This window comes from Leptonotus elevatus, chromosome 13, assembly GCF_054856555.1.
Source record: "Leptonotus elevatus isolate MCC_2025b chromosome 13, RoL_Lele_1.0, whole genome shotgun sequence".
Lineage (NCBI taxonomy): Eukaryota > Metazoa > Chordata > Actinopteri > Syngnathiformes > Syngnathidae > Leptonotus > Leptonotus elevatus.
Genome location: NC_141251.1, coordinates 6,153,583 through 6,178,968, shown reverse-complemented (window position 1 = coordinate 6,178,968; position 25,386 = coordinate 6,153,583). Strand labels below are relative to the sequence as shown.

General features: G+C 38.1%; 2 protein-coding genes and 1 pseudogene across 4 annotated transcripts in view; 1 reads left to right on the top strand and 2 right to left on the bottom strand.

Moving 5' to 3' along the window:
- Positions 1-78: 78 nt before the first annotated feature.
- On the bottom strand, positions 79-2,703 carry LOC147163599 (peroxiredoxin-like 2A; annotated as a pseudogene). Its single transcript, XR_015096937.1, has 6 exons — positions 2,637-2,703; positions 2,414-2,564; positions 1,729-1,820; positions 1,511-1,651; positions 1,269-1,433; positions 79-493 (listed from the first exon to the last, which is right to left on the bottom strand). The product of XR_015096937.1 is annotated as a peroxiredoxin-like 2A (transcript).
- An 8,139-nt stretch (positions 2,704-10,842) lies between these two features.
- On the top strand, positions 10,843-20,551 carry mat1a (methionine adenosyltransferase 1A). The gene is made up of 10 exons (XM_086093420.1): positions 10,843-11,140; positions 13,800-13,877; positions 15,329-15,451; positions 15,648-15,760; positions 15,867-16,010; positions 17,356-17,481; positions 17,563-17,655; positions 17,736-17,918; positions 18,083-18,216; positions 18,663-20,551. The coding sequence occupies exons 1-10, from the start codon at positions 11,074-11,076 to the stop codon at positions 18,763-18,765; spliced, it is 1,164 nt and encodes a 387-aa protein (XP_085949546.1). The 5' UTR covers positions 10,843-11,073; the 3' UTR covers positions 18,766-20,551.
- LOC147163597 (transmembrane protein 150A) overlaps positions 18,745-25,386 on the bottom strand; it is a 27,908-nt gene continuing 21,266 nt past the window's right edge. For both annotated transcript variants that reach the window (XM_086093422.1, XM_086093421.1), the window contains exon 8: positions 18,745-25,178. In XM_086093422.1, the coding sequence (XP_085949548.1) occupies positions 24,925-25,178 (254 nt within the window). In that variant the 3' untranslated portion in view covers positions 18,745-24,924. The remainder of the gene's footprint in view (positions 25,179-25,386) is intronic.

Here is a 25,386-nt window from a genome sequence, read left to right as displayed (position 1 = left end):
GTAGGTGGCCTTGCAGGCCATACTTTATCCACCCCCGGGTTTAAAAATAAATAAATAAATAATAAATAAATCAGTGGGTAAGTATATGTCACCGCCCATTTATTGTTGAATCACGTTGTTTAAACAACAAGACGGACGAAAAATGTCATCGTTTGTTCTTCCTCATAGCGTCGGGTGGGCTGCATGGTTGTTTGTGAACAAACATCAGAGCTGCTCCCTCAGAAGAGTTTAGAGTCAGATCGTCATTAAAGCGCACAAAAGGCCGCGACAGCAAACCAGAAACAATAAGTTAACAAACTGTCAAAGTGACACATTTCATAATGACATCATCAGGCATTTGAAATAGTGCTCTGCATTCATCATTATTGCATAAGCCTCGATCAGGTCAGATCTAACTTTTCATTTCATCTCGCATTTTGCGGGCTGTTCTGAGGACGGCCAGCATGTTGACTTTATCCCCAAATTCCTTCTCACGATGCTCCAGCAGAATTCCCTGAAAAACACAAACAAGAAAATTGCATTTAAAAATAAATGAAGGTGGCTACATTGATACATTGAGGCTGTTTACGTCAACGGATTTCTAGTTTCTCTTGACACAGCAAAGTGAAAATGCTGGATTTTCCAGATTTTAGCAGGTGGATTTAAGATTCTGTCTCAGAAGATGGAAAATTCCCAGGCTGACTGTCTTCCCAGTCTATCGATGCCGTTTATAAAGAACAGCAACACATTGCTGCTGTTTTGACTTTCGTCTTAGTCCTGTGAGATTACACCTCTTTGGTTCACACAAATAGCTACAGTAGGTCGTTGTGACCTTTCTCCTCCTTTGACCTTCCTTATCTATCTGCGCCCTTGCACACTTACCAGCTAAAACCAGTTCAGACCTTGGAGTCGCACACAAGAAGATACCAACACATTGTTTAGGTTATGCTGCGCTCCTACGTGGGCGCGGCTAAGGCAGTCGAAGAATAGGGCTCGATTGGAAGAGGAGGGACCTTTTTAAACATGTCGCCGTTAAGACTCCATGTTTGTGTCCGTTTGTCTGGACAGTGAGAGTGAGCAAGCATTAACGGCAAAATTTCCAAGCGGTGTCAAAGTATCTTCATGGTGCTATCTCAGATGGCGTGATATCGCCAGGATGACTTAATCCCAGTCACGCAGAGTGAAGATAACCGAAAGTTACTTCAGAAGGTGACAACTTCATACTCTCTTTTCCACGTCTTACGAAACAGCCTAAAATAGCAATCTTTAAAAAGGGCCATTGTGTCTACCTGATCTCCAGGCCCAATAACAAAGACTCCCCCCAGCACTAGTCCTTCCCCTCTTAGGTTTCCTCTGAAGCCTTTGCGATAGGCCCGCCACAGGTTCCTCCACACTCCGACACGCAGGAACACGGAGAGGAACATCCAGCGCTCTTGAGGCCCGTAGAAATTTCTCTGTGAGGGAAAAAAAAAGCGGCTTAACGGCTTACGCTGCGCAACAGTGAATTCCACTTCGGCGTAATTGGCAAGACCTTCTGATCCACGTAGACTTTCCCGGTGAAGTACTTCTTGAAGCAGTCCAGCTCCTTGCCCAGGTTGGCTTTGACCACAGCAAAGAGAGGCACCTCCAAGTCCTGCAGCTGGGACTTGAGAGAGGACAGCTCCGCGGCCTCCTGCATAAATCGTAACAGTGTCTCTTGAAATGATGACAGTGATACAGTGACACAAATATAGCGACACGGCTACTCACCTCTCTGCACAGCAATCATCCAGGCCGGCGGACCACCATGACCACCGCTCCGCTCTTCTCCCATAGACTTCTGGCCTGGTGTCTCTCATGGACTAAAAGACACAAAAAACACAATTAAAGTGGAAGTCAACTTTAAACATTTCTTGACAATAATATGTGACCTCAGTAGTTTAAACATACTGATCGGATTAATATTACATTTGTGGAGTATGCGTTACGAAGCAAAATCCAGCCGTTGTTATCCATCTCAGTGGGGGCGGCCATTTTGCCACTTGCTGTCGACTGAAGATGATATCAACGTTGCTCAGGGCTCAGGCAACGACCAATCACAGCTCACCTGTTTTCTAGAGCTGAACTGTGATTGGTTGTTACCGGAGACCTGAGCAACATTGATGTCATCTTCAGTCGACAGCAAGTGGCAAAATGGCCGCCCCTGAGATGGATAAAAACGGCTTGATTTTGCTTCATATACCCATAAAATAACTCATATTCCACAAATGTAATACTAATCAGAATGTCATGTTTAGACGAGTGAGGTCACAAATAACGTGTTATTGTCAAGAATTTTTTGGGGGGGTTTGACTTCCCCTTTGAATCCTACTCAATCCCAGTACCGCATCAATCAAACCTCATGTTGTGATCCATATTTGCATATGAAATTTTACCTCCACAATCCCCGACTTACCTCCTCCGGTGGCCTTCAGCTCTGTGTCGCCCAGCACCTGCAGGTCGGCCCATGTCGGCGAGGTCTGAAACCAGTCCGTGACGGAGCTGATGAACTCGGCCACAAACAAGCTGACCGCCTTCAGGATGGTGTTCACCGTCAACATGGCCGCCTAAATAAACAAATTTCATTTCATCGGCAGTGTCTCCCAACAAAATGTCCGCATAAGCGAGATGTTACTCACCGGCCTGTGGTCGCCCGCTATTGAGCTGCGGTTTAAGCCCTGAAGTGAGCCCAATCTGCGCGAAAAGCCTTTCTTACGTGAGCACAACATAACAGGAATTCCTCAAGAAGTGGCTGATGGGAAACGAGGTTGGTGTTGAGCTGAGCCCTCAGTACCAGGTACTGCTGTTGTATAGTCACCAACAGTAGGGGGGGTGTCAGGGCAAGTGAGGCCTTCTCTACCGGTTTAAACACATTTACAAGTGTTGACCTACAGCCTGAATTCTAATATTGGTTCCATTGAAGTGTTATTATTCATCGTGTTTATTTTGGTTGGAATGCTGGAAGTATAAGATATGGAAATTGGATTTGTTTTTTTTTAGTCCAATCAGATTTTAGTCTCTGTGTTGCTATGTCAATGTAATCTGCTCAAGGCATTCAGAATTAGCGCATGATGTAATTTAAACTATATTAGCAATGGTTAAACGAATAAGGTTTGAAATTTGGTCTCCAGAGGCTCGCTGATCTTCAATGATGTCATTACTTTTTGTCTTGCGGATGGTGCAAATCCAGTAAAATACATCTATAAAGATCTGAATTAATTGATAAATTGAACAACCAGCATCTCTGGTGAGTATAATGCATTTAAATATGTTTTTGTTATGTTAACTTATTACCTGAATATTGATTGTAAACTGCTCCAGATGATGTACATGGCAAAGTTGTGTGGTATTATATTGTGTTATTGTATAGTTTTGATGGTTTCTAAAATTTCAACATAATAGTGGAGGTATTAAGAGGTGGATTAAATCAATCCCCACCAAAGACCCAGGTATCAAATGTACCACATGTCACTTGTGACAGATGAGGCCCCAGCAGTTCATGTATGTTTAGTTTAGTTAGTGTATCAAAAAACAATCTCACATACATTAATACTATATATTCTTAAATGTCATCAACATCATATCATAAACGTCTCAAAGGGTCAGTGTCAGTCTTCCGGTGTCTGCAGAAGCCCTGAGATTGTTGTATCAATGCTGACCTCCGCAGGAAGTTAGCAGTACTGCAAAAAAACTACAAACTTCGATTTTTTTTTTTTAGTAAAGATTTTTTTTAATTGAAATTACAAGCTAATTGGCAATTTTATCCTCTTTATTTATTTATTTTAGGAGGGCATCAATCAGCATTCTGAAAGCATTCTTCATTTGCATGCTACAGCTAACCAGCTAGCTAGCTGGTTTATCTGTGTGTCTTGTCTTCAGGTATGTGAAGATATCCATCCATCCATCCATCCATCCATCCATCCATCCATCCATCCAATGTAAGCTAAGCTAACTTGAATGCACTGTATAACTAACTGGCTTATCTAATCAATACATCATCAACGTTAATATTGTAACGCCATCAGATATAGCTGCATTTTCAGGGCTTTAATGCTATATAGAGATAATGTCCACTGTTGGAAAAACATCCTGTCACTATTTCATGTACTTTTCTTTTTCTTTTTTTTTAACAGCTTGCAGTGTAGATAACTTTGCAGGTTGATGAATGTCAGGGTCCACTGTAGCATGTGGCAGTAAAGCGGGTTTAGTTTGAGAGTCACTGATAATGAGTGATAAAAAACTTTTCTCGTTTCTAGGCATTTTAACACCCGTTATACACAGTCACGTACAGTATATGTTTATTAGTGAGTTGGTCGTTTGCATTAGTGTAGATCTAGACTGTATCATCAGTGTTTCATTACTTCAACAACATGTTTTAATCTTTAAATTGTGCTAAATTGTCTTCCAGCTTCTTAGTGAGGTCAAAGAGAACACCAGCACATGGACCGAAGCTGCACATGAATGATATCCAATGAATGCTCAAAGAGCTTCCCATAGTGACAGTTCCGTAACTGCCTCGCAGAGAGGAATGTGCTTTGGGGTCCAAATTGGCTGGAAGCAAGCTGGGATATCAGGTGACAACTTACCAGCTGCTGCATTCCTTCTGCTTAGTGCATGTGACACTATAGTAATAAACATTTACGCAATGTTATGTAACTTAATATTAAATGCCCTATATGCTCAAAATAGTCCATGTGTGTTATGCACAACTTGAGAAGTTCAGGCGAGGGCTATGTTAGTGTACAAACACATGATGCACGCACACAACTGTGCTTGGGCTGCTGGTGGGAGGGCGAGTAAGCAGCCTATCACAGCGCAGGATCTGCACCCCACCTCCCGCGCAGCCATTGGCGGAGACTCTTTATTTGCTATGGTGAAGCCAATCAAACGAGAACATGGAGTTCACTTCACTGATAACATTGGTGACATTGGTCGACTTCCAGGTAGTCACCAAAGCTATTTTTCCCCCGTAGGAAGTCATGAAAAGTGAATACATGTGTTCCAGGTTTAAACTGCCCGATTTATAAAGTGCACAGGCCATGTTTCAACTAACATTTGAAAATATTTAACTGTCATACAGTGAACAAGGTGACCTCTGTATTCACTCATTCATTCATTCATTTTCCGAAAGGTTTATCCTAACTGTAAAACTAAAGTAAATTAAAACTACGCACCCTATGATGAATGAAACGTAAGCAGAACAGGATGGCGTTTTCAGTACGATACTGTCACCTAGTGGCGTTTTATAAGTATTGCTGCAAAAAATAATTATTTGCTGAAATTGTTAGCCTAGCGGCTTAGTTGCCCAAATTGGATGATTTTTTTTCTTTCAGAAAACAAGTAGCATATTGACATTGTTAGCCTAATAGCATACTTGCAAAAGTCATTTTTAACTTAATAAAAACAAAAATATTGGAGGGGGGGGGGATCATTCATATATGACCTATGCAAATATGCTATTCGACAAAAGAAATTTAGTATGAATGTAAAGTTTTTGTCAACCTGAAATAGAATTAGAAAAAAATGGTAAAAATGCATATAAAGTGGACCCCTGCAAAAAGCGAAAATATTGAAATACATTATTAAACCCAAACAACACTGATGTTACTTGAAAAATCCCTCCGCAAAACAAAATAATATTTTGAAAAATCTTTCGGAATAAAAGTGTTCCACTGTAATTAGATTTTTTTCCCTTATCAAAAGAAGAACCATTTTTTTTTAAATTTTTGGTAAATTGTGGAGTTTTAAAAAATGTGATCAAATCTGCAACTTTCCCTTTCAAATTTATTACAGTACAATATACTGCATTTTTATTTTTTTGCTCAAATATATTTTTATCAAGGGATGTTCAACACTACTTTCAAAGCCATCAGTATTTCATGAAAGATGATAAATAATACTCACTTATACCAAGTTAAACACAATCATATTTTTTTTGAGTCGTCCATAGCACTTTGAACCTCAACTATATCAGAAATGGAACTACAACTAATCCTTGATTTCGACCATGTAAAAGAGATACAGTTTCAATATTCATTTCGTCATTCTCGGTGCCGCCAAAGCGGCCACTGTAGTTCTCAGTGGCTCAATCGAACCCTAACCAAATGTCCTTCTATTTACAACGTCAAAACGTCTAGAAAAGGTTCACTGCCCCGCAGAAATCAGTCGATTGTGTTATATGAAATCTGCAAGCAAACTCATTGTCCTCATGAAAGTGGTTGCAAGTCAGATGAATGCTCGGTTTGCATTGGTGGCGTTCAACTTTGTGTCCTTGAACCCTTGAAGGGGAAAGACAAACATACTTTTTACAACCCGTAGGAGTTCAACCCAAACGACACCCCAACCCTGACGACCTCAAAGAGGTGTTACCCTAGCGACACTGTCAGGTCATTCTGACACATTTTCAGTATGAATAGTAAACTTTGGTACAATTGGAAAAAAAAAAAATTCTCAAACGTAGGATGGACAGATGGATTATTCTTTAAAAAAAAATTGTTTTGCTTTTTTTTTTGGGGGGGGGGGTATTTTTTGTATTATACTGTATACAAAAATACAAGGCGTAGTATTCTTAATTTAAAAAATGCTTGAATGCTCTATGAAGGTTTTTTGTTTTGTTAAAATGCCATATAAAATTATTATTAAATTCAGTTTAGTTAATGTAGTTGTTTTCAGCTGTCTAGGTCAACTTGCATGTATTTGTTTAATTTTTTGAGTTTAATTTAATTAATAAATACATTTAGTGTAAATGTTTCATTCAAATTAGTATGAATTAAATTTTTGTGTTAATATTTTGTAGAATTTTAAAAATCATCAAATGTTGTATTAAGTCAACATTTGCAAATGTATTTTTATTTTTACTCAGATTCTGGTTCTTTCAAATACAATAAATGTAATGTAATTTTTTAAATATATTTTGTATAAAAAATGAAAAGGGGTTACATAGCTAATTATTTTTGTTCAAATTTACTTACGTTTAGTTAATTGATTTTATTAGTATCATTTTATTTATATTAAAAATGCTCAAAATTGCGATTACTATAAGCAAAGTCAAATTTACTACATTTTATGATTATCTGTGAATTTGTATATTTAATTAATTTAGTAGTGTTTAGTAATTTGGGTACATTTGTGTAGATATTTTGAGATATTTTGAGTATAATTGTTTAATTTGAACAAATCTCAAATTTTGAAAAATCATAATTCTTTGGTGAAAAAAGATAATACAATTTGAAATAAATGTCGAAATTTAGTATGAATGTAATTTTTGTACAAAAATTTGTATATAATTTTAAAAACGCTAAAATTATGTATGAAGTAATTTTTTGCTGAAATTTAGTAATTGTTTTGAATATATATATTTTTAAATGTTCAAGTATATTATTTTGTTGAACTTTATTTTTGCAAATATTATTTTTTCAACATTCTAAAATGTTGTATACAATATTATTTTTGTTCAAGGTCATTTATAGTTTAATAAAAAAATTATTAATTTTTTTAGTAAATGTAATTATTTGCTCCAATTTTTTTTTCTTGCCATAAAAATGCATGATTTTTTTGTATTTTCTCAAATTTAACATCAGTTTTTACTCAAATTGAGCATTCATTTTTGTTGTTTGTTTTTAGTCCCAATTATTTACGGCACATTTGACCGATAGCACAAAGAGGGTTCTCTCTCGAAGCCGATTAAGGACGACTGCAGCTGTCAAACTGTTAGAAAGTTTAACGAATCTCATACAGTGTATGGTGTCATTAACCCCTGTCTCGAGTCAGTGTGAGTGTTTGCCACCGAGGAGTTTAATGTTTGAAAATGTTGTTTAAGGCAACACAAAGGTCGCCGGGCCTTTTATCGCTGCGCTCGCCGTCCCCGCGAGGGGCCCGCCGGCACAACTCCGTGCGTCAACCTTCGCATTGGACTTTCAACTAGGTTGAGTCGCACTCATAAAGCCGCCTGCATCTCGCCCATTCATCTATTTGAACGCAAATACGAGAAGCATGGCAGTGCTTACGGATAAGACATTTTCACATCAAATATGAATATTTTCCCTTTTGCAAGTGCAATATGAAGTCTGACAATGATCAAATTATGATATTATACCAATTATCAAAGATAATCTTAATAGCTCCTTGTTGCGACCTCATTAGGTACCTTTATTCAAAATGGCAGAAGAACCATGTGACCAATCCCAACCAATCAGGAACAAAAGGTTATAATTATTGTACAATTGCGTCTATTTTATTTTATTTTTTACAGAGATAGCATTATTATAAATGTGACTGCAAAATATCAAATAATAACAGTCACTGACCTCAAAACATTCCTCCAGAGCATCTGTGTCTTTAGAACTAAAATTGTTATTATTACAATGTATCAAATTACTGTATCTTTTTATTTTCATTGCTAGCTGGGGGTTTCCGTTTAAACAAAAAAATATAAAATTACCGATAATATATTTTTGATTCAAGAACGTTTGATTTTTTTAAGTGGAAAGATTCGATTTGGTTCGACATGTTCCGGTTTTGTTCGATTGTGTATGATGTAATGACTTATTGTTGTCAATTTATAAAATGAAACGTACTTATCAGTAGGTTACTGTGAATGTGACATTTCTTTCCTTGGCGATATATTTTCTAATAAAACACGATTCGATATGTATTTGACTTTTTTTAAGTGGAACAATTCCATTCAATACACTCACATCTTTTGAATAAAAAAAAGTTTTTTAAACTAACCAAACCGATACCGTATACCAAATATTGTGTCCGGCGAGGATATGAGCAATGCAGTATTTATTGGAAATGTAGGACAGTCGGCTCGATAGATAGCACTTATCTTTAACCAGAACCAGAACGAGCTTGTCAGGAAAAAGAAAAATAAGCTCATTCGTAGTCAGTCATTAACAAACAGCCCAGCGACATCCCCCAGCGACACCCCCCCCCCCCCCCATCGGCATCCAAGACAAATAAGAGGCGGATCGCCTGTTACACTTTCAACCGGTTCTGTTCGGTACCGTTCAAGTCTTCTCTGGTTTCACCCGGTTCCTGCGGAGGGGGGAAGTGGCAAAGTCGCAAAAAGAAGATACACGAGAGCAACTTACAGTTCATATTATGAAAAGTCTACACACCCATGTTTTAAATATGATACATCAATTCCAATTTTGTCCACCATTAATGTGACCTCTAACCTGAATTGAAGAAAAATTGTCATCTCTATCGCTAGTCGGTAAGAGCAGCGTTGATGTAATAATAGTAATATTCAATGTACTGAGAAGCTAATAAGCATCGTTTCTTATGATTTGCGTACGCGTACATCCACTTGTTGTTTTTGAGGAAGGTACCTCCAGGACGAGCGAGGATGTCGATGATGAGGAAATGGTCCGCAGAACAGAGCCTCAGGCTGCGCAGGGATGGAAGCAAGCGTTGAGAAAAACAGCTGAATGTCTCCTCCTAACACAATTATTGCCTCCATCATGCCAAGTGATGGATGCTGTACTCCACTCAGGTACACATATTGAATAATTACTTCTTTTTTTTCTTTTTCTTTTTTACTCCTTTTTGTTATTCTCTTTTATATTTTTAACAATTACCCAGTTATATATATATTGCAGGGGGTTTGCAAATATCAGAAAGATACCATCAATATACTGTGATAGTAATCAATAATGAACATATACAATTTTTAAAACAAACATTATACTTTAGTGTAAATGTTTATATTCAAAATACACACACATATTTATTTAAATGAGCAGACAAATTAAGACAACAATAATAGTAAGATTGAAAATTTATAATAATAAAATAATAATGAATACAAATAATAATAATATTTTTAAAGGAAATCTTAATTGTTATGCGCAAAATTAAAATAAAATAAAATAAAAACAAAATACGCTTGAATATTTATTCATGATAAAAAAAAAAATAATCCAATCATTACAAAGATGAATTCAGTTTCAACAAACACCTCAGCATGAATACTGCACTGTTATTTAATGTTTCATCATTATGTAACAGTAAATCAACACTTTTACGTTTTAAAGTTAGATGTGAGAACTTATTTATTGATTTTTAATGAAACTATTATTTTGGTTGTGGTCGGGAAAGGCCTACTAGAACATCTGAACTTTATTTGTGGTTAATCATGTAGATGTGATTGGTTAATGCTGAACACAGAGCCATAGTGCCCAGTGTGTAAGAAACTGTAACTAAGTAACTGTAATGGTAACTATATAAGTAACTACAGAAAGTGAAGCAAAATTAGTCAGGAAAAGCCTACTAGAACATAAAATTGTTATTGGTGGTTAATCATAAGCACTTTAAATGGTGGCAGGTGTGCGCTGACTTGAATGTGATTGATTAATTCTTCAACACAGCCACATTCCCAGTTATGAGGGTGTGTACACTTGTGCAACTACTTTACCTCAGTTTTTTTTTTGTTTTGTTTTTTACTTCACCTCTCAAAATGTTTTTCTTCCAATTGCGGTGTACTTGGTCACATCAATAGTGGAAAAGTTTCTTCTTCTTTTTTTATAATATCACCAAAAAACTGGCATTTGAATCGGGGTGTGTAGACTTTTTATCTCAACTGTAAGTATCTTTTCACTTCCCCTTCATTCCTCAATTTTAATCCTCATTTGTGAAAATGTGTATTCTGATATTTCACTTGCTCTCCCCACAGCATCTCATGGCCCACGAGGGGTTAACGTGCCGTTACCACAAACCCTCCCATTGACCACCACCTCCCCACCCCCCTCCCCCCCCCACCCCCTTCTCCTGGAATGGACTATCCCACGGATTCACATGACGCACGCATGTGTGCGTTAGCCCATGTATCTATATAAAGGAGCATGTGCACTCGGACGTGGAGTTTCGTAGCCCAGAACTTGTGTTGGCTGCCTCACTCTCCCTTAGAAAAAAGACACGCAGCAGCAGCGGCGGCGGCGGGAATATAAACTTGTCAAAGACCAGGACTGCTCGCCTGTGGGAACTGAGGAAATCCTTTCACAAGCCCCCCCCCCTCCCTTACCCTAACACACACACTGCCCAAAGCTGCCCCCCGTAAGCAAAAATCGCAAAATGGGTGATCTGCCGGAGGACGGCTCGTTTATGTTCACGTCGGAGTCTGTGGGAGAGGGACATCCAGGTGAGCTTCGCATTTCACACGGCACCCGAAAAACTTCTGCTCTTTATTTTTTTTTAAACGTCCTATTTACTCCCGGAGTAGTCATGCTCGGCATCCCATTCATAGCACATGTGTTTGAGCCTCACGCCGGGGTGGGGTGGGGGGCTTGTTTGCAAGCGGCGGGGGGGGTGTAAGGTTGCGTGAAAAGTGAGCAACTTAAAAAAGATGTTTTTCAGTAGGGCTGATCGATTAATCGGCCTGCTGATATTAGCCCTTTTTTTTTTAAATGGCACATTTTTGTAGCTGTTAAAAATGTACTTTACATATTTAACTTATTACAACAAATGCCAAAGATGATGACATGCAAACACCAAAAATTTAAAATTATTATTATTATTTTTTTTTTTTACAAACACAAGTATTGTAAAACTGTCACATATTCTGCCTGTCATATCTTCATTGTTATAAATGTTAGGGGACCAAAGTAGAAAATTATTATTATTTTTTTTTTTAATTAATCACCGATCAGTCTGTTGTCGGAATCACCTTTAAAAAAATAAAATAAATCCTTATCCATATCCTCCCACATTCCAAAATTGCATGTTAGGTTTATTATCTGTCTTTTATCTGCCCTGCGATTGGCTACCGACTAGTCCGCCTCTCGCCCAATGTGAGCTGGGATAGTCGGATATAGTTGTTATCAAACTAGAAAATAATTAGCTATTTGAAGGAGATTTTATTCTGAAAAAGTGTATTTAATATTATTGCAACCCACTGTAACATTGTGCACTATATAAATATTAACACTGCACTTAAATATAGGAACATTAAAAAAAAAAACCTACTTGAATAATGATTTATTTAAAATTTATAACTCAAACAAAAAATTCCAAATAAATGTTTAAAAACAAGCATCTCTTAAAGATTAAATGTGAATGTATTGAACTTCAAAGTTGAACACAAATGAACTTTATTTAGGCAGAATCAGCCGTATAGAAGATGAATGGATGTTAAGGCCACTGCATTCCTTTAAACAAAAAGACGCATATTTTTCTATCTCTCTGGGAAGCCGACTTACTAAATTATATCATATATTGCCATAAAATCAACACGTGCTGTTGGTAAACTAGACCCTTTGCAAAGAAATTGCAAGCTTCATGACTTAAAAAACACAAAAAAAAAGCCGACATTTTACTTTTGGCTTTGGAGTGGAAAACTTGAAGAATCGCCTCTATATGACAAATCTTCAATCAAAACGTCTTGCATTCACTGGACTTTTTGGATCTCACCCCCCACCTCACCCCCTCTCCTTGCACCACCTCCTCCTCCTCCTGTCAATGTGTCATAATCCTGTCAAAGTCCACGTTGCTCCATCCATAATCAGTAAACACGGCACAGCAGGGTAAACACCTTGACCCGCTTCACACACGCGTACATCATGTAACTGGACCTTTAACTTGTGCCCCAAAATATCAGTCAAATAAGAGTTTTTTTTTTTAATGAAAAAACTCTATAATTTTCCATACATCCATTTTAATAAATAAAAGTGAAGGATTTGTTGAATTGGACACACATTTAAGATTTTAAGTTCAACTAACGATAACATTCTTATTTTTGTCACTCATCAGGATCAACAACTTTGCTATTTACTGGAATCTGTTCCGACACACTATTATCGATTTTTAAAATATAGTGTTATATACAGTATATTATGTAATTAATAGCATTGTGCAGCCTTGCAAGCAAAGTGCAGCGTGCAAACTTTTGACTTGATAACACACTTCAAGGTCTGCTCTGTTCTCACAGGTAAAGTAGCTGGCCTGGTCCAGACAAAAAAAATACTAATTCATAATTCCTATTAAAAATAAACATAGCTTTTTAAACATAACAACAAAAATTAATTCTACTCATGGATAATAAAAAAAAAGTACTGTATAATTTTAAAAAATACAGTATATACAAACTTTTAACTATATTTTACAAAAAATGCTACAAAAATTCAAAATAAAAACCTAAATAGTTAAAAAAATATATAATAAAATAAAAAATATTTGTGTTTTTTATTGTCATATAATAAATTTTTTAAATAAATAAATAATGAATTAGACTTATTCCTTTAGAAAAAAAGTTAATATTTAAAAAATAATATTTTGGGTATATGTGTGGTCCTGCACATGTTTTCAGCAAAAAAAAAGATTACATTTTATAAATATTTTTTGTAATTAAAAATGTTTATGTATCATATTTATTTTAATTATAAATCCAGCCATACAAAAAAAATATTCTAATTATTTGAGTATAAGTGAACAGCCGTACTCAAAAAATTTGAATATATACGTATTCTCATATATACAGAATACATATTGCATTTTTTTTTTAGTATGACTGCATTTACTATTTGTGTCTAAAAAAAACATAGCCATTGCTGTTTCTGATGTAACCCGTGTGTCAGATTGCTTCATCGTGGCCGTGTGGGGGGTGCACACAATGCGTGCGAGAGATGAATGGGCCGCTCAGTGCGCCATTGTCCCGCCACGCTGCACCTCACATTTCCTCTTTCCTGAACTTCTCCAGTAGCCACAAGCAGAAAATATGTCCACGCGCTCCTGATTGATTAGCACCGTCCGTCTGAGTTGACACTTCCTTCATTCTCCCTCATTGATTTGTTTTCTTCCCACAGACAAAATCTGCGACCAGATCAGCGACGCCGTCCTGGACGCGCATCTCAAGCAGGACCCCGATGCCAAAGTGGCCTGTGGTGCGTAAACTGGAGCACTCCCGAAACACTCTGGCCTGAATCCCATCTGGAATGGAGGCCACTGGGATATGCGTGGAGTGCATTTCTTCTTAAATGTGACATGGCGATGAACCTAAGCAGACGTTGCCACATCGCCGCAACGCAAAAGGCCGAAGTCTGACCGTTTTTGAGATCTTTCTTGAAGATAGTTGTGATAGTGTTCTCATGCTATATTCCGGTTCACCGCTCGAACCCTTGTTGTGGGTTTTTACAGTACGTTGAACCTACGTTTATGGCGGCTGCTATGTTCCAGGACTGACTTGCGCTAAAAAAAAAAAAAAAGTAGTTTTACTCCTCACACATGGTTTGAGAACATTTACATTTTAAAAACACTTTTTAATGTACTACATAACGCAAGTTCTTTCTTAAATTGTCGTCAAGAAATGGGAGGTCGTCGTATAGCATCATTTTGAGGAAGTGAAAAGACGAATTGAGCTTGCCTCATGCTGCCTAATTGAAGTTTACCGTGAAACTGGCCCATAAAACAAAAAACATTGAATATTCAACCACCAAAATGTTCAACCAAACTATATCATTCAGTCTAACAAAAGTCCAGTAGCTCAACGCTAACATATAATGTGAAATGCCATCTACACGCCAATTAACATAGATGCTATTAACTCATTCCCTGGCAGCCATTTTCACTGAAGCAACCCCCTTCGCTCCCGGCTGTTTTACTGGATTTCGATGGATTTTGCAAGGCCCACAGAATATTGTGTTCTATTTCTATAAAAACATGGAACCTACCAAAAGCAAGATTAGAGTCTCTTCATTCATCAGGAAAAAAAGTATATTTGTATCTGTTTCCGTTTTGCAGCAATTAGCATTATAATATAGCCAAGTTTCATCATTTTTCACAAACCTGTTGAAAACAGTGGGGAAAATAGCTTTTTGCAACATGGCCCTGGTTGATCTCTTATACTATTTTGCCACCCGTTGGCCGTTTTTTGTAATAACTACCATTGTTTTAAGCGACCTCTTCAGGTCAGAGGCTGCATCAAAGCCTTCTGTATGCTCTATCATAAAAAAACCCCATTAAAATCGTATAAATAGGTTTTTGAAACCATGGCAATATTTAAAATAGAACGTTTTTATACGTCTTTGGGTAGCAAATGAGTTAAAAGTTTTCAAACTACTTTATTTAAAACACACGGATCTGCCACACATAAACACGGTATGCAAAAATACATTTAAAATTTTTTGTCAATTAATTGATAAAAAAGATACAAATAAAAAACACTTTATTTTGAGCCATAAATTAATCATTATTCTGGTTTGGGTTGTAACTTTTGTGTGTGTTGTAATTCATATTGTTTTGCTACATTGCAGATTTTGACCTATATTCTCAGAGTTTGTGTGTAACACAGTAAACGATAAACTGCCGTATTTCACAATTTGTTTTTGGTGCGCAGAGACGGTGTGCAAGACGGGCATGGTGCTGCTGTGTGGAGAGATCACGTCCCGCGCCAACGTGGACTACCAGAAGGTGGTGAGGGACGCCATCAAACACATCGGCTACGATAACTCCGATAAAGGTGATACAATAAATCATTAGAAAGAATATCACGCAGTCCTCTACCGAGGTCACTTGAATCCAGATTTGCTCCTTAATTAACCCGTTTTTTTTTTTTTTTAAGTATTATATAAATAAAGTTTTATGTAATCCTGCTGCCAAATGAAGCAAAAGCCACTTAAAAAAAATACATCATAATCTGCGCTGTCGTTTGTCAGGTTTCGACTACAAGACGTGTAATGTCCTGGTGGCTCTCGAGCAGCAGAGTCCAGACATTGCTCAGGGTGTCCACGTGGACCGCAAGGAGGAGGACATTGGCGCTGGAGACCAGGTGAGGCTTTGCTTAACAGCACCAACGTCCATATTTTGCATGTCGAATTACAGCGTTGTGAAACCGTTGAACCAAAACGTGTCGTACAACTTTGTGTATTTTCAAGGGTCTGATGTTCGGCTACGCCACGGACGAGACGGAGGAGTGCATGCCGCTCACCATCGTCTTAGCCCACAGGCTCAATGCCAAGATGGCCGAACTCAGACGCAGCGGCGTCATCCCATGGCTGCGCCCGGACTCCAAAACCCAGGTATGATTTAAAAAATTATATATATAAACCAATAGCAGGGTAGGGACTTACCTAATTTACCGTAATTCTCTGTTCTATTGATATAAATAAAAACATAAAACCTACCAAAAGAAAGATTAGAGTCTCTTCTTTTATCAAGAAAAATATATATTTGTATCTGTTTTCGTTTTGCAGCAGTTAGCATTATAATATAGCAACGTTTCGTCATTATTCACAAACCTGTTGAAAAACACTGGGGAAAAGGGCTTGTTGTAACATGACTCTGGTTGATCTCTTATACTCCGCTGCCACCCGCTGGCCGTTTTTTAGTAATAACTACCATTGCTTTAAGCGACCTCTTCATGTCAGAAGCTGCGTCAAAGCCTTCTGTATTCTCTAGCATAAAAAAAAAAACACATTTAAAAAAACAACTTATAAATACGTTTTGGGGATTGCAGTACAAAGTATTCAAAAACATATTTATACGTTTTTGGCTTTAATAGTGCCACTTAGTGAATAGTGAAACTAGTATCAATACTATACAAAAATACAATATAAATCAAGGCTTGAGTGTATTTAGCGTATCTACAGTAATCAAATGACAAAAACGTGAAAAATGTCAATCAAATACATCATACTCTCCAGAGATGCAAATTTTTACATTAATGTTCGCGACTGACATGTTTTGTTAGTCGAACAAGCTTTGCTCTCTCAATCAGAGGACGGAACAATAAACCCGTCTGGCCCACTGAGGACCAATTTGAAACATGATTGGTTAAAGAAACTTTCAATTGGCAAATATTTGGTTAATCCATTCATTTGTTTTTGCCTTTTCTTCTTTACATCATCTTAGTATTATTAATTCAACATTATTAGACTCGATTCTAGCTTTCATTTATTGATTTGTTTGGTCATAGATGTATTGTTCTGTCATTGATATGCTTTATATACATTTTTGGGGTCAATTTATGCTACATCTGTTACTACTACTACGATATTGCTTTGTCTTTTATTATGCATTATTTATTATTTATAGCAGTATTAACAATTTTTTATTAATATATTCAAATTTTATAAAGGGTCTACAGACCTAAATGTGAATTTAGTCCATTAAAAACAGAAACTGTTTTGCTTGTCAAAATATGCCAAATAAAGCAAATAAAATGTGGCTGCAATAATCATAATTCCTTATTATTTTATGACATTATTTCAAATTTGTTGACATGAGGCATTGCAGCCTTTGTAGATACCCGGCACGCTTTGATCTGCGGATAAAAGCCCTCGTAGAACGACAAAAGATGAATTCCCAACGTGTTTGTTTGGAGAGAGTGGAGGATGAGCTTCACCTTTGTTGTCGGACCCGCAGGTGACGGTGCATTACGAGCAGAAAGATGGCGCCGTGATCCCCAAGAGAGTCCACACCATCGTCATCTCGGTGCAGCATGATGACTTTATCTCTCTGGAGGAACAGAAGAAGGTCCTCAAAGAGAAGGTATGATACTGCTGCATCGAGCCAGGGTTTTGGATTTCTCACCTTTTTTTTGTGTACCTAATGAAATGACTTTCTTCTCAGGTGATCAACGCAGTGGTTCCCGCCAAGTACCTGGACGCCAACACCGTCTACCACCTGCAGCCCAGTGGCCGTTTCGTCATCGGGGGTCCTCAGGTGACGCCCGGAGACCCGGACCGTTCCGCCGCGCCGTCACCGAGCCCGCTCGAACCCTCGGTTTACTCTGTCTTCCACAGGGGGACGCCGGCGTGACGGGTCGCAAGATCATCGTGGACACGTACGGTGGGTGGGGGGCTCACGGGGGCGGAGCCTTCTCCGGCAAGGACTTCTCCAAAGTGGACCGCTCGGCCGCTTACGCCGCCCGCTGGGTGGCCAAGTCTTTGGTCAAGGCTAAGCTGTGCAGGAGGGTCTTGGTGCAGGTGGGTGTCGCCCCAGATCGTCACCCTGAATTCTCCCAAAACTAAAAAAAATAATAATAATAATAATAACTCCCTGAGCCAATTGATCCTAAACGGACTGCTTCAAACTAAAATGGCGGTGCAAAATGTGCACCTGTATGTGATGTTGCGCACGTGTCCTGCAGGTGTCCTACGCCATCGGTGTTGCTCACCCTCTGTCCATCTCGTTGTTCACGTACGGCTCGTCCAACAAAAGCGAGTCGGAGCTGCTGCACATCGTCAACAAGAATTTCGACCTGAGGCCAGGAGTCATCGTCAGGTAAAGCTAACAGGAAGTACAGGTACTGGCAACTCGGTGTTGTCCTCACCTGAATTCCCATTGGTTTTCACAAAGCTTCATTTCCAAAGGCTTCTTGTGTCTGTGGTATCGTCACTGAAGTAAAAAAATAAATAAATAAACATACGGCAATGACATCATCAAACAAAATGTAAAGAATTCAACATTTTTTGCTACTTTTCTTTCGTCTGTTGGGGACGGTCACAGCTTCCCAGTAAGCCTCAATAATGTTATTATGTATTAGCATTTAGCCAGCAGACTTTTAGCAAAATATTACATGTACAATATGTCTGACTTACACTGCCCCCAGGTGGCCAAAACTCAGACGAAATCAGCAGATTTCAGATACCCCCAACAAAGTTAAGCCGAAGTTGCATGCAGCGAGCATTTCTTACCTTCCTGTAACGACCAAAATGATTTCTCTGCAGGGAGCTTCAGCTGAAGAGGCCCATCTACCAACAGACCGCCACTTATGGCCACTTCGGTCGACCCGAGTTCAGCTGGGAGGTGCCCAAAAAGCTCGTCCTCTAAGCGCTCCATGTCCTCGCAACAAATACTACCAGGGGGGGACATGGACCAAAGCAAAACCAATCAAACCAAAGTTAAGGGGCTGAGAAAGTGTGGAGGTGAGGCGGTGTAACATGAAGGACACCATGGGAACAAAGACATCCCTCCTATTAAATTGTTGCTCTATTATTATTTTTTTTTTTAATGTAGAATCATAAACACCTCAATGCTGTGAACGTACAACAGCCCCGCGCGGAGATATTTTTTAGAACAACTAATAGTGTAATTCCTGCTTCAACCAAAGCTTCACTTCTCAATGTTTGTATGTCGCGTGTGCTGCTGGAAAGCAATCACAATCGTCACGGTGCTCCACCAAACAGGTCAATAAAACGTCTTTATCTCATCACAAGCATGTTACAACCAAGCACATGTCAAAAAAAAAAGCCAGTTGTGTACAGATGTTCACGTTCAGGGACCTCTAATACGCCGTTTTTAAAACAAACCTAAAAAGCCTTCAAAATGGCACAAATGTTCATCATACTGTATTTAAGAATGCCACGGGAAAAAAAATGGTGCCGCGACTACTGGTTGCTAAGTGCGTTTTTTTTTGCCATGCAAACCCCAAAAGAAGCAAAAATCGAAGGGAAAAAAAAAAGCTCATCGTATTTAATAATGTCCTAAAAAGTTGCCAAGTGCCTTTATTTACATCATCAATTTCTACAAAAATAAATGAACCCCACAATGTCATAAAATTTAATGATGTCAGAAAACATTACTTAGCGCTTTGTTTTTATTGTGCGATAAAATACAAATAAATCCAGGGTAAAAATCCTCAAAATGACAAAAAGCAAGACAATCCCCCAAACAAGTCAAATCTGAATTGACTAGAACTCATCATATTTAAAGTAAAAATCCCCAAAACGTCATTTAATGACATAAAAAAGTTAGTGCTTTGTATTTATTGCACAATGAAAAGAATGAAATGGGAAAAGCCCTTTTATTTAATAATGTCCTAAAAAATTAAGTGCTTTGTTTTTGCCATCCTTTCAACTTTTATCTGAACCGCATTTTCCATGTAATTCCAAAAGCAAATGAAATATAAATAACATTTTTTAATAATGACCTAAAAGTGCCTTTGTTTTTGCCATCCATTCAAAAAAAAGAAAAAGAAATGAAACATTAATTTAATAGCGTCATAAAGTGATCTTCTTCATGGAACTAAAAGCAAATGAATCAGTTATTGGCTTTTATCATGCAATTTAAAAACAAATGAAATGTAAATAGCCCCCAACGAGCACAAACGCTTATATTTAATGTCCTACAAAGTCGCCAACTGTTTTTTAAATCATGCAAATGAAAGGGCAAATTAAATTTAAAAAAATAAATAAATCATAATATCGTATTTAATATTATGAAAAGTTCCCTGGTGCCTGTTTTTAAATCATGCAATTATCCAAACAAATCAAACGTTTGAATAAAAAAAAAAAGTCACAATTGCTCATCTTATTTAATAATACAGTATCCAAAAGTTTTTTGTTTTTGCCATGCAATTCTGAAAACAAATGCTTTTCCTTCTTCCGTGATCCGTGATCTGTTTTGCTCATATCCAAAACAAGCAACAAGAGAGTCTTAATGTGTGTTTTATGGGGCATTATTATTTTCTTTCTCGCTTTATTTTTTGTTGAGCTTTTCAAGTCTTAATTCTACAAAAAGTGATCAGTGTCCTCGCTGCGGTCATCTTTTGTTGGCAAAGTATAACTGGATAGTGTAAATAATTAAACCACAAAGAAAATTAAAGATGTCAAATGTCTGTGTGCAGAGTGCTTCGTTTTTGTGCAATAAAGGGGAAGGGGGGGGAAATAATATTTATTTAAAAGGGTTTATTTGTTGAACATTAAGGCATAGACACACGCACAGGATACAATCATCAAAATAGAATTTACAACTTCAACCTCTTTGGTTTGCTTTATCAAAGTAATAAGGCACGTAGGCAGCATAATTGAGTACTGAATATACACACACAGTATAGAGACTTAATATTGATCAATGTGAGGTTTACAGGTTAATTATTCCGGAGTCTGCTAATGATTGCATGATAGCTTTGCTAATATTTAACATGATGTGGCTTAGCAGCCCAAGGAGCTAACAAGGCGGGAATGTTTCTTGCTTTTGAACCATAAAAAAAAGATGCACACAACGGGTTTTCAACAGCAGAAGGCAACAGAACAGAAGTGGGTGAATTGTGTCCTAACATTTTCCTGAGTGCAAAGATAAGAAGAAAATTATATTGTGTGGGGAAAAAAATGTTTACATTTGCAGAAATGATTTGGAAAAAATGGCACCATCTGGTGGGCGATATAGAAATCCAATGAATTCTTAACTATCGATAGGGTCATGAAGGATTTATGAACATCAATAACGATGCACGCTTATTTCAGAATTGAGGCAGGAAAACAGTACAAATGTGGGATTTTCCCCCACACTGCTGCATGCTTTGAATGAGGGTGCCATCTGGTGGACAAATATGAAAATCATAAAGCTAACAGAAAAGATATAAGGTGGGGCATTTTGTACATTGTACATACAGTGAACACGCTTATTTCAGTAGCGAGACATCACTGCTGCATGCTTCGAATAAAGGGGAGTGGCATCATCATCTGGTGAAAGTATATAAAATTGAAATCCAAACGGAAAATGTGTGACATTTTTGTAAATCAAGTATGCTTATGATTTCAGTAGCGAGCTAACTTTGCGATAAACCAGCAAAAGTTGTATGACATTTTTACAACTGCCTGCTTTGAATTGGGAAAAATGGCGCCATCTGGTGAATAAATACAACAAAATAGTACAATCTTGAACTGAAAAGGTAAATTGGGACATTTTTGTAAATCAATAGTAAAAACGTATTCTTCACAAAGAAGCAACCTGGCGAAAAATAGTAGTAGTCTTTGCTGCTGCTGCACGTTTTGAACGGAGTTAAAAAAATAAAAAAATAAAAACGTGCCATCCAATAAACTAAATGGTTTTTCAAAGGGGCTTTTTTGTCACCAGGACTTTCCATGGTTTTAAAATTTTATATATAAATAAGACACACACATAAAAATAAGAACAAATATTCCTTTAAATGTACTTTATGGATATTATATATTTTGTTTTTTCTTCCCAATGAAAAATTAGTTATGTAAACATACTGGCCTTTAAAGGATTATTTTAAAAAAAAAGAAGTAATTATCTGTATATTTCAGGCTTGTTAAAATTGAAAACAATGTATATTTAACATTTTTAGAGCCGTTTTGTGGTAATTTTTTAAGTGGTTCAAGACAAATGAGCGAGGACACAAAGACTTTGAATAAAAAAAGAAAAGACCAAGCTTCTGCAATTACAACTTTTGACCGGTAGAGGGATCAAGGGACAAGTCAATTCCAGTTGAGTCACACGCATTCAGTGTACTGATGAAAATAAATAAGAGACCAAAGTGTGGAATGATGATGACTGATATGAATATGAATTAAAACGCGTTACAAGCTGCATAGGTTATTTTGGTTGGCACACCTCTAGAGTACAGCATAGTAGCATATTATGTCCGACTAAGTCAATAAATGGAAGAAAATAAAGATGACTGAAAAATGTCTTAAAAACATGTTGGCATTATTTTAGGCCACAACATTAGGTACACCTAGAAATGACTGCGGGCTACTTAAAAAATATATACTATCAAACGTTTTTTTATTTACCTTTCATGGTCATTTGCTGCCATTTTGTGATCACATACTGGTAAAAATCGCCTTTTAGAGGCACTGCCAGATTTGCAACAAAAGTGAGATGCCAACCGTGTGAAAGGGAAATTGGGTTCTGTGTAAAAAGGCACAGGTGGATGAATTGGGAATGTTCTGTAATTTTGCCCAAACTTAAACTAAAAGTCAAGGTAAAAGTGTCGTAATCTTTGTACGGACACGTTTGTGGTGTACCCAATGTTGTGTCTGGTGACATTCTGTAACACAATACTGATAAAAACGAGTGTACAATATTGCTTTTTCAGGAGCGTGATAATGTTACAATCAGCGATCTAGAGACTCGAGCGAGAGGCTTATCATTAGCACCGAGGCCACAGGTACTACGCACTGATATTTGGCACACTTGACAGTAACATGGCCGCTATCGCCTCTATGAAGAATACTGGAGAAGGTAAGAAGCTTACAGTACGCGGATGGAGCGTGCAGGACTTGCCGACTCTGCGTCGTGTCTACGCGTCTTTGGCGGAGAACCGTATAGTGGTGGAGGTTTGTTGGCAACGTTTGGACAATCAACCGTCTGCATTGTGAGGTGGCGGCAGTACTTGGAGAACATGAGAACAAACAGACAGTGATAGGGATGGCACTGTGAACAAACATTTGCTGTGTTAAAGGGGACCTGTTATGCATTGGTGGGCGAAAATGTGTCTTCTGTAAACAGCAAACTGATTGGGACTAAAGCCCCTTTTTCACACAGCCTGAACGTGCCAGAATTTTCCAAGGTAGTATCAGTTTTGATCACTTTTTATATAACGTGTTAGCCCCCCTTGAACTTTTTTGACCTTTTGCCTAATTTCAGGCTTCAAACATGAAGATAGAAAATTTAGGGAAGGTCTTCTTGTGGCCATTTTATGATCAGGAAATTAAAAGAATAGAAAATTGCCATTAATTTCATGCTTTTTAAGGGAAAATGCTCAACAGTATTGGGATATTTAGATCTTTCTTTAAAATTATCTGCCATGGATTTTTGGGGGAGAAAATTGGTATCAAAAGTACGAGGGGTATCGGTAATTGATCCCAGTAACTAAATTGTTTAGTACTCTCACTGGTATAGAGTTTTTTTGCGACAAATCAAGACTAAGTGGGACACAATTGGGAATTGGAATGAAATTTATACTTCTTTTTTTACAAAAAAAAAAGAAGAAAAGTAGGACGTGTGAGTCTGTTGGCTGCGAAAAGGGGGTTTCGCACACCCTACTTTTCAGTTATTTGTTTGAAGAAAAAAAAAACTGCTCTAAAAGTCTTATAATTTTATTCCCTGTCATGATTGTGTCCCACCCGGTGTTGATTCTTCACGTGGGAAAAAAATAGCAAATTTTCTGTATTTACGTTTGAAAACTGAAATGTAGCAAAAGGTTAAAAAATTAATAAAAAAAAGTTCAAGGGGGGTTAATACTTTCGCAAGGCACCGTATGTAATGATTCATATTCTATATCCAGATAAAAAAATACAAAATAAAAGGCTGGTGACATAGCTAAAAGTCAAGGATTTTTCTGGATTTTTGGGTCTCACACAGAAGCAAAACAAAACAAGAGCAATCAGTACTAAACTGACCTTGAAGTGGAAGCAAACAATTGTGATTCAGTTGGTGCCAGTGTTAACTAAATTATCTTGATTCATTGGGGCGTTATAAATAGAAATGTTACTATTTTGCTGACATGCGAGTGGTGGTAAACAAGGAAGGGAAAAATGAAATAGAAATTTCTTCTCTTCTTCTATTGGGCCGTGTTAATTATGAATCTATTTTAGCATTACGACCTCGGGCAATTCAAAATGGCCCCAGGTCACCCCTGGTGTAACATGAGTGGATGACATGATCCGAAACAAACTATGAACAAAAACACATACCAGGTCCCCTTTTTTTTTTATGTAGCAGTATTCACGTAACAGTTACATACTCGTCTGTCGAACAACACGAAGAGTGTATTGCTTCCCTCCTGACCGTCTTCGTGTGAGGCTACGTAAGCAGCAGCTAATACGGCGCTGCGCATTCTACTTTCAGCTGCGGCCGACCAGCAGCCTCTTGTTTAGCATGCGCGCACTCACCAAATGAAATGAAAAGGCCTCGCTGCAATCACCTGAAGAGGAAATCGTCCAAGGTCACTTGTTGAGACGGGGGGGGGGGGGGGGGGAGGCGACAGATTTTTCTGAATCTGATGCGAGCGTTGGCTTTCCGCTGCTAATAACTGAAGGCAGGGCTTGGCTGGCTGGATGGATGGAAAATTTGGTTTCACACGTGTGCAAAATGCAGACAGGCGAAAAGTCTGACGTAATGACAAAAAAAGCTCTCCACTGGGGGTTTGTCTTTGTTCAAATCGTCACGTGATTGAGTGACTCCACTGATTTGACAACCCCGTCTGGGAAGGATAATCCAGGCCGAGCATGTCAGGCCCTACAGGATGGACATGTTTTCGGGCTGGTGTGGCGGCAGCGGCGGCGGCGGCCCAAGCGCGTCCATCTTGTGCTCCCTCCCCGCGTCCCCCAGGGAGCCCCCTCGGGCCAGTACCGCCACGGTGTCCCCCGACATGCCGGCGAACTCGAAGGCGAAGGTCCCGTAGAAGAGCATGATGATGACGCAGAAGAGCCACTCGAAGATGGCCGAGGCGTGTTGGAGGATGAAGCTCTCCTGGCAGAAAAACACGCCGCCTGGAAAAGCCATTAAGGAGCTTTTGGAGACAAGTAGAAGCGCCACCGACAAGTTTTCGATTAGCATCATTATTATTTTGCATAATTGACTCATTTAAAGACCTTGTTCTATTTCAAATTTCAGCCTCTCAAGAGTAAATATTCTGTTTGTGTATATTCAAAATAATAAAACATTTTGCAAACATCTGCTTTTACTAACCGGTAACAT

Coding starts and splice junctions, on each gene's coding strand:
- mat1a (XM_086093420.1), top strand. CDS start 11,074: ATGGGTGATCTGCCGGAGGACGGCTCGTTTATGTTCACGTCGGAGTCT. Junction 16,011..17,355: donor GCCCGGACTCCAAAACCCAG/GTATGATTTAAA, acceptor TCGGACCCGCAG/GTGACGGTGCATTACGAGCA. Junction 17,919..18,082: donor GCAGGAGGGTCTTGGTGCAG/GTGGGTGTCGCC, acceptor CGTGTCCTGCAG/GTGTCCTACGCCATCGGTGT.